At 59.7% G+C, this 7796-nt stretch overlaps 1 protein-coding gene across 1 annotated transcript in view; it reads left to right on the top strand.

The window, feature by feature from the left end:
• Positions 1–4159, top strand: part of Col1a1 (collagen type I alpha 1 chain) — a 14993-nt gene extending 10834 nt beyond the window's left edge. The window contains exons 39-51 of the mRNA XM_010620144.3: positions 411–572; positions 659–766; positions 917–1024; positions 1126–1179; positions 1285–1392; positions 1697–1750; positions 1868–1975; positions 2320–2373; positions 2574–2681; positions 2782–3061; positions 3174–3364; positions 3633–3875; positions 3991–4159. Of these exons, the coding sequence (XP_010618446.1) occupies positions 411–572; positions 659–766; positions 917–1024; positions 1126–1179; positions 1285–1392; positions 1697–1750; positions 1868–1975; positions 2320–2373; positions 2574–2681; positions 2782–3061; positions 3174–3364; positions 3633–3875; positions 3991–4137 (1725 nt within the window). The 3' untranslated portion in view covers positions 4138–4159. The remainder of the gene's footprint in view (positions 1–410; positions 573–658; positions 767–916; positions 1025–1125; positions 1180–1284; positions 1393–1696; positions 1751–1867; positions 1976–2319; positions 2374–2573; positions 2682–2781; positions 3062–3173; positions 3365–3632; positions 3876–3990) is intronic.
• Positions 4160–7796: the final 3637 nt, after the last annotated feature.

Genomic DNA, 7796 nt, shown 5'->3' on the forward strand with positions numbered 1-7796 from the left:
CCCGCCTCCGTACCCTCGACTGCAAAGAGCCGAGCCTGGGCCGGCCTGAACCTGTCCTCTGTGCTCTCCCGCAGGGTAACGTTGGTGCTCCTGGACCCAAAGGTGCTCGCGGCAGTGCTGGTCCCCCTGTGAGTACCTCCCACCGCTCCTGAGAGCCCGTCGGCCCCCGGCAGCAGGAGGGGCCGGGCCAGGCGAGTGGCTGTCCGTTTTCTGACCGTCCTGTCCTCCCTTCTCTCCCACCAGGGTGCTACTGGTTTCCCTGGTGCTGCTGGCCGAGTTGGTCCCCCCGGCCCCTCCGTGAGTATCTGCGTAGCACCCACCGCTCTGCTGTCAGGAGGGAGACCACCCCCAGGCCCCTCTAATGCTCCAGAAGCCACTGCAGTCTGACAGCCCCTCTTGTCCCCATGCAGGGAAATGCTGGTCCCCCTGGCCCTCCTGGACCTGGTGGCAAAGAAGGTGCCAAAGGTGTCCGAGGTGAGACTGGCCCTGCTGGACGCCCCGGTGAAGCTGGTCCCCCTGGTCCCCCTGGCCCTGCTGGAGAGAAAGGATCCCCTGGTGCTGATGGACCTGCTGTAAGTGCCAGCTCAGCTCCCCACCGCTCCGGAGCGGCCCCCCCATGTCACTATGAGGCGCCTCACCCCCCGCCTGCCCCCCACAGGGTGCCCCCGGAACCCCCGGACCTCAGGGTATTGCTGGACAGCGTGGCGTGGTTGGCCTGCCCGGACAGAGAGGAGAAAGAGGCTTCCCCGGCCTTCCCGGCCCCTCTGTGAGTCCCCTTCACCTTGGGGTCTCCAGAAACTGTCCCTGGACTGGGAGGGCGCAGGGTGGATGCACGGAGGACAGATGGGACAGAGATGCTCTCAGGGGCCCCCGCCGCCCCGACCCATCCCTGGCCTGACTCTTTCTCCTCTCTCAGGGTGAGCCTGGCAAACAAGGTCCTTCTGGATCAAGCGGCGAACGTGGACCCCCCGGCCCCGTGGGCCCCCCTGGTCTGGCTGGCCCTCCTGGTGAATCTGGACGCGAGGTCAGCAATCCTCAGACCCTGTCCCCGAGAGTCTGTGCCCACAGCAAGGCCACTGGGGCCTATCCTGAGCTTCTCTGCCCCTGATGTTTTTCCCTCTGCAGGGCTCCCCTGGCGCTGAAGGCTCTCCCGGACGAGACGGCTCTCCCGGCCCCAAGGTAAGAGCGCTGCACCTCAGCCCTGCAGCCCTACCAGCCCCATGCCCACCCCAGCCTGGCCCCTTCCTCAGGGGCTGACCCACTTTCCCTGCTCTTGCCTCCCAGGGTGACCGTGGTGAGACCGGCCCTGCTGGACCCCCCGGTGCTCCTGGTGCCCCCGGTGCCCCCGGCCCTGTCGGCCCTGCTGGCAAGAATGGCGAACGTGGTGAGACTGTAAGTAGCCAGGGATTCTCGGGCTGCACTGAGGCTTGGGGACAGATAGTGACATCCTCCCAGCAGGGAGAGGAGAGGCAAGCTTGTAAGACATCTGTGTCCTTGGCCTCACTGGAAAATCAGAGCTCGGCCTCGGGACCCTCACCCAGAACGCCCTGTCCCAGGAGTGGGAGTGGTTTGCCCTGCTCACAGGAAGCTGGCTGTGGGAGGTTTGTAAGGGGGTCAGGAGAAATGGCCACGTGGGGGGACATGGGCAGGTGGGCTGCACCAGCCCAGGTCTAACTATGCTCTCTTCTCTCCCCAGGGTCCTGCTGGTCCTGCTGGTCCCGTTGGCCCTGCTGGTGCCCGTGGCCCCTCTGTAAGTGGCCCATGCCAACCCCTGTGCCCTGAAAACCCTCAGCCAGCGTGGACAGCACTTCTTTACTCAGTGCCAACTGGAACACCACCTGACAGCCTGTCCCCTCTTCTCTTCTAGGGACCCCAAGGTCCCCGTGGTGACAAGGGTGAGACAGGCGAACAGGGTGACAGAGGCATCAAGGGTCACCGCGGCTTCTCTGGTCTCCAGGGTCCCCCCGGCCCTCCTGTGAGTGTGCCCAGCTCCCCAGGTCCCCGCCCAATGCGCCTTCTCCTTCATCTCCCCATGCTGTGCTGGGTAATGGGGGACAAGAAACATTTGCCTGGGTTTCCCCTCTGAATAGACACTCTGGATCCTCCAGAGTGGGGCCCGGGGACCAAAGTTTTATGGCCATTTCGAAGTAGTTTCTGAGAGGGGCTGAAAGAGCGGCTCAGCCTATGGAGAGGCTGGAGCAAGATTTCCCCAATAGGGAGGGGTGTGGGATGCCCACCCTGCCCTCTGGGTCCCCCGCCAGTGCCAAGACTGTACTGGACCCACACTGGGCCTGAACTGCCTTTGTCTCTGTCCTTCAGGGCTCTCCTGGTGAACAAGGTCCCTCTGGAGCTTCTGGTCCTGCTGGTCCCCGTGTAAGTGGAGTCTTCCCAGGTCCCCCGCCCAGGTCCACCTTGGGGACCTTCCCCGGGGACACAGGGACGAAGGCTCCTGGACAGTCTTGTGCTGCCCCTGGCCCTTCCCACCTGGTCCAGCAGGCAGGGTGGTGGGTTCCTCAGAGGGAACTGGGATCATTTCTGGGAGGCCCTCTCCAACGATCTCTCTCTCCCTCCAGGGTCCTCCCGGGTCTGCCGGTTCTCCCGGCAAAGACGGACTCAACGGTCTGCCTGGCCCCATCGGTCCTCCTGGTCCTCGCGGTCGCACTGGTGATGCTGGTCCTGCTGTATGTATTCTCCCCCCGCCCCCCTCATGTCCCTCCAGCTCCTAGGGGGTTTGCTCAGACACTGGTAACCCCCTGACCTCCTCTTTCTCTCTCTGCACAGGGTCCCCCCGGCCCTCCTGGACCCGCTGGTCCCCCCGGTCCTCCCAGCGGCGGTTACGACTTGAGCTTCCTGCCCCAGCCACCTCAAGAGAAGTCTGGCGATGGCCGCTACTACCGGGCCGATGATGCCAACGTGGTCCGTGACCGTGACCTCGAGGTGGACACCACCCTGAAGAGCCTGAGCCAGCAGATCGAGAACATCCGCAGCCCCGAAGGCACTCGCAAGAACCCCGCCCGCACCTGCCGCGACCTCAAGATGTGCCACCCCGACTGGAAGAGCGGTGAGGCCCTGCCCCGGCTGCCCTCCCTCTTCTTCCTCCCGTACCAGCCTCCCCATGCCCACAGGGGCTGCCTCTCCTGCCCCCTGACTCCCCTCGTCCTGCCCCGCTGCAGGAGAATACTGGATCGACCCCAACCAAGGCTGCAACCTGGACGCCATCAAGGTCTTCTGCAACATGGAGACAGGCGAGACCTGCGTGTACCCCGTCCAGCCCACCGTGGCTCAGAAGGCCTGGTACATCAGCAAGAACCCCAAGGAGAAGAAACACATCTGGTACGGCGAGAGCATGGACGGTGGATCCCAGGTACATGAGCTGGACCCTAGGGCCACTCTCAGAAGATGCTACCCCATGCCCGGGAGAGACCAGATTGCTGCTGCATGTGGGGGCAGAGCTGGGAGAGGGATGGGAGCCTGGGTCCTTGCCGCCGCCGGCTCAGACGCAGGTGCTGTGTGCAGGGAGACGTCTCTCGAGCTAAGTTAGCTGGGGACGGATGCTGTCAGAGGACTTGGGGTGGAGGCCAGGGCACAGGCCCCGAAGGTCGCTCACTCGAGCCCTGTCGTTTCCCCCGCAGTTCAAATATGGCAGCCTGGACTCCGACCCTGCTGACGTGGCCATCCAGATGACCTTCCTGCGCTTGATGTCCACCGAGGCCTCCCAGAACATCACCTATCACTGCAAGAACAGCGTGGCCTACCTGGACCAGCAGACCGGCAACCTCAAGAAGTCTCTGCTCCTCCAGGGCTCCAACGACATTGAGCTCCGGGGCGAGGGCAACAGCCGCTTCACTTACGTGGCCCTGGAGGACGGCTGCACGGTAAGTCCCCAGGGCCCTCCACCCCACTCTAGGCTTTGGCTTTCAGGGCAGCCCCGACTTCCGGGCTCCACCTCTGCCCTTGGTAATGGGTCCTCCGTTGTGTCCCTTCACCCAGAGTCACACGGGAGCCTGGGGCAAGACAGTCATCGAGTACAGAACCACCAAGACCTCCCGCCTGCCCATCATCGATGTGGCTCCCTTGGACATTGGCGCCCCAGACCAGGAATTCGGCTTTGACATTAGCCCTGTCTGCTTCGTGTAAACCCCTTTTTTCCCACCCCCGCTCCCTCCCACCCAGCCCACTCCCCTTTCCAGAAACAGAAAAACAACCCAAACTGAATGCCCCCCCGAAAGCCAAAAAAAAAATGGGAGACAATTTCACATGGACTTTGGAAAATATTTTTTTTTCCTTTACATTCATCTCTCAAACCTAGTTTTTTTCTTTGACCAACTGAACATGACCAAAAAACCAAAAATGCATTGACCCTTACGGGGAAAAAAAAAAGAATAAATAAATAAGTTTTTAAAAAAGGAAGCTTGTTCCGCTTGCTTGAAGACCCACGTGGGGGTAAGTCTTTTTCTGCCCGCTGGGCTTCTGATACCCCAGTGCTGCCCTTCCTGCCCCTTTGTCCGCTCCTTGGGGCCTCTCTTCCACTGTTCCCCAAATCCAAGTCACCCCAAAGGCACAAGAAACAATGCATTGTCTGCCCAGCAACCAAAGGCAATGCTGAAAAATCCAAGTGGCCTCCAGCCCCCAGCCGTTGCCCCCAATCCTGGGGATACCTCGGGGTTCCCAGACTGCCAAAGGAGCCCACCCATCTGGCATCCCCAAGGCCTCTGCAACACACCCCACCCTGCTTCCGGGAGGGCCCTTCCCAGGGGTCTCCAGAGAGTCGGGCAGGGCCACAGCACCGCAGAGCAGTGACGTTGGACTTGGGGGAGCACCTGGAGCGCCCCCGTGGGCAGGGCTGGGTGGGCGAGATGCTCTGTTCCTTGTGTAATTGTGTTGCTGAAAGACTACCTCGTTCTTGTGTCACTGGTGACTGGGGGGGCGGGGCAGGGGCAGCGGCCCCCCTGTGTGACATCAAAGGTGCTACATCAATGTGATGGTGGGGTGGGGGAGGAGTTTCTGGTGCTAAAAACGTTGGGGTGCCCCCCACCGGGCCAACAAATGTTCCTTTTTTTGTTCAAAGTCTTTTGCTCTCCAGCTCTTTCTCTCCTCCTTTCAGTCTTCCTTGCAGATGGGGACTCGTGAATTTTCTTCTAACGGTGCTATTTAATGTGGGGGGCAGAGGGGCGGCTCCAGCCTGCTCCCTCCCCTCCTCCCTCTCCCCACCCTGCCTCTCGGACTCCTCTGAAGCCCTCCCTCCTCACATCTCTCTCCTCCACTGTCCTGCATTTTCGGAGCACAACTTCCCAAAGCACAAAGCAGTTTTTGCCCCAGGGTGGGAGGAAGCAAGAGACTCTGTACCTATTTTGTATGTGTATAATAATTTGAGATGTTTTTAATTATTTTAATTGCTGGAATAAAGCATGTGGAAATGACCCAGACACTTCTGCAGTGGCCTCCTCATTTCCTCCCTGGGCTCTGGGGGAGGGAGAGCTGCAGGGAGGGGATCAGGGTGGGTGGACTCGCCTCCCGTCTGCTGCCCTTGCTCTATACCCCTTCTAGACTGGATCCCCCCTTCCTCTGGCCTTTCTTGTAGCTTAAATCTTTTTCTTTCCTCTTTCATTTCTTTCTCTTCAATTCACCTTGTGTTTTTCCAAGCCCTCTTCTACCCTGCAGTGCCACTCAGGCAGCCCATGCTATATGAGCCACACACACACACACACACACACACACACACACACATATGCACAAAAACACACACTCCCCCACACACACACACACACACACACACACACACACACACACACACAAATGTGCATGAACGCACACACTTCCCTTCAGATCCTAAGTTGGCAAACCTCTTGCCCTCTCCCAACAGTGCCAGGCTGTGGGCACCCTGCGGGGTTGGGGTCTAAGGGAAGTGCCGCCCAAGGTCCTGGGAGGAGGGGAGATGTGGGATTAGTGAGTACCTGGGACCCCTTCCTCCTCCCAGACAGACATGGAGGGACATCTGGCCTTTAGCCTGGGGAGCAGGCAGTCCAGCAAGAGAGGGGTCCCCAGGGCCTGCCAGAGGTCCCTGGGAGAAAGCCCGGAGCAAGGAAAGCTCCTGTCACTCTCTTAGAGGGAGGAGGCGGCCTAGGCCTCGGAACCATCTCCTAGGGGCCTCAGGGAGCTTTGAGAAAGCACTGAGGGAAATCCCTGGGGGGACAGGGGCCCTCGGCCCGTGGAGAATGCAAGGGTCCCCGAGAGCCAGTCTGCCCAGCAGCCACTTCCTTCTCCCCCCAAATTCTTGCTTCCTCTTCCTCCTTCTCCCTCCCTTTCTTTCCCTTCATCCTCTCCTTAGCTCTCCTTGCCTAGCTGAGAACCTGAGGGTCCCAGAGGGGAGCTGAATGGTTGAGTCCCCATCTCAGGGAACAAGGACAGTGGGGTGTGTGGTAGTGGGGGACAGAGAATCCAGAGAGCAGGGGGCCTGGAGTGGACAGGGAGACGGAGATGACAGCTGTCTCCCCCTCTCCCCCAAGGCCTCAGGGCCCAAACTGTAGGGGAAGAAGCCTTGTCCTGTGTCCCTGCCTGGGATCTGCAGAGAGCGGCACGAGACCGTGCAGCCATCCCTTTAAATCCGTGCTTAGTGCCACCACTGTGGCTGCCATCGAGCACTCGTGGTTATTAATGACGGTCTTTAATAGTTCACGAGTATCTGTGCCGTGTTAGGACAGTGTAAAGTGGGAATTAGTCTAAGAAGTTATGGCACAGAAGTGAAGACTTAGTCACATGCAGGTTATCAGAAGTCGCGTGATTGATGGATCAATGCACTGACTGCTTGGTGACATCTGCCTGCCTGCCACTCGGCCCAGGTAACCGCCATCTACCTGAACCTCCGGCCCCTTACAGAACTGGAGGTATCCTGGAGCTGAGGTTGGAAGGCTCTACCTGTCCAGGGCCACTGCCCCTCTGTGGCCCACACCTTTCATACCAGTCAAACAGGGTGACTGCGGTTCCCAACAAACACCCAACTTCCGCATTACTCCTCTCGCCACCCTGGTCCTTCTTTCTTTTTCTTTTTCTTTTTTTTTGGTACAGAGGGGATTGAACTTGGGTCCTTGACCTTGAGAGGCAGGCGGCAGAACCACTGAGCTAAACCCCCGGCCCTTGATGGTCCTTCTTTCTGTGCTTGAGACCTGGCCTCCAGGTCAGGCTGCTGTGGGTTACGACATCCCTTCTCCTGTCCAGCCCAAGCTCAGCTGGGCCCTCTGAGTTCCCCAAGCTCTCTGCCGTCCACCCTATAGACTAGACGTCATCGATAAGGCCCTGTTGACTAAGATCTTTTTTTGCGGGGGGTACCAGGTATCAAACTCTGGATCTTAGGCTTGCGAGGCAAGCGCAGTGCCGCTGAGCTAAATCCTTGGCCCTGTGGCCCTGTTATTCTGCAGGGCAGAGCACAGAGTCAGTGTAGACACAGGAGAGAGGAGCAAGCAAGCAGGCAGGCGTGCGAGCTGGAGAGGCAGGTGCCCCTCAGGCCCACCTGTGCACAGGTGAGGCCCACGTGAAGGGTGGCAAGTGAAAGCCCGCCTGCTGCTCTGAGCAATACAAATGTGACTAACGCAGCCAGGGACACAATTTTTACTTTCACTAATTTCGATGAATTGGGTCCAGTGTATCGTGGCTTTGTGGCAGTGCAAAAGAGCCTCTCACTGCACACGTGGATCGGTGGGTGTGGTGTGCACATGCATGTGTGTGTGTGTGTGTGTGTGTGCGCGTGCGCGGGGGGGGGGCATCCGCGCTCCAGCCAGGGCTGTGGAGGGCTGGCCTTG

The sequence above is a fragment of the Fukomys damarensis genome, unplaced genomic scaffold, assembly GCF_012274545.1.
Source record: "Fukomys damarensis isolate Sample0158 unplaced genomic scaffold, DMR_v1.0_HiC HiC_scaffold_13, whole genome shotgun sequence".
Taxonomy (NCBI): Eukaryota; Metazoa; Chordata; class Mammalia; order Rodentia; family Bathyergidae; genus Fukomys; species Fukomys damarensis.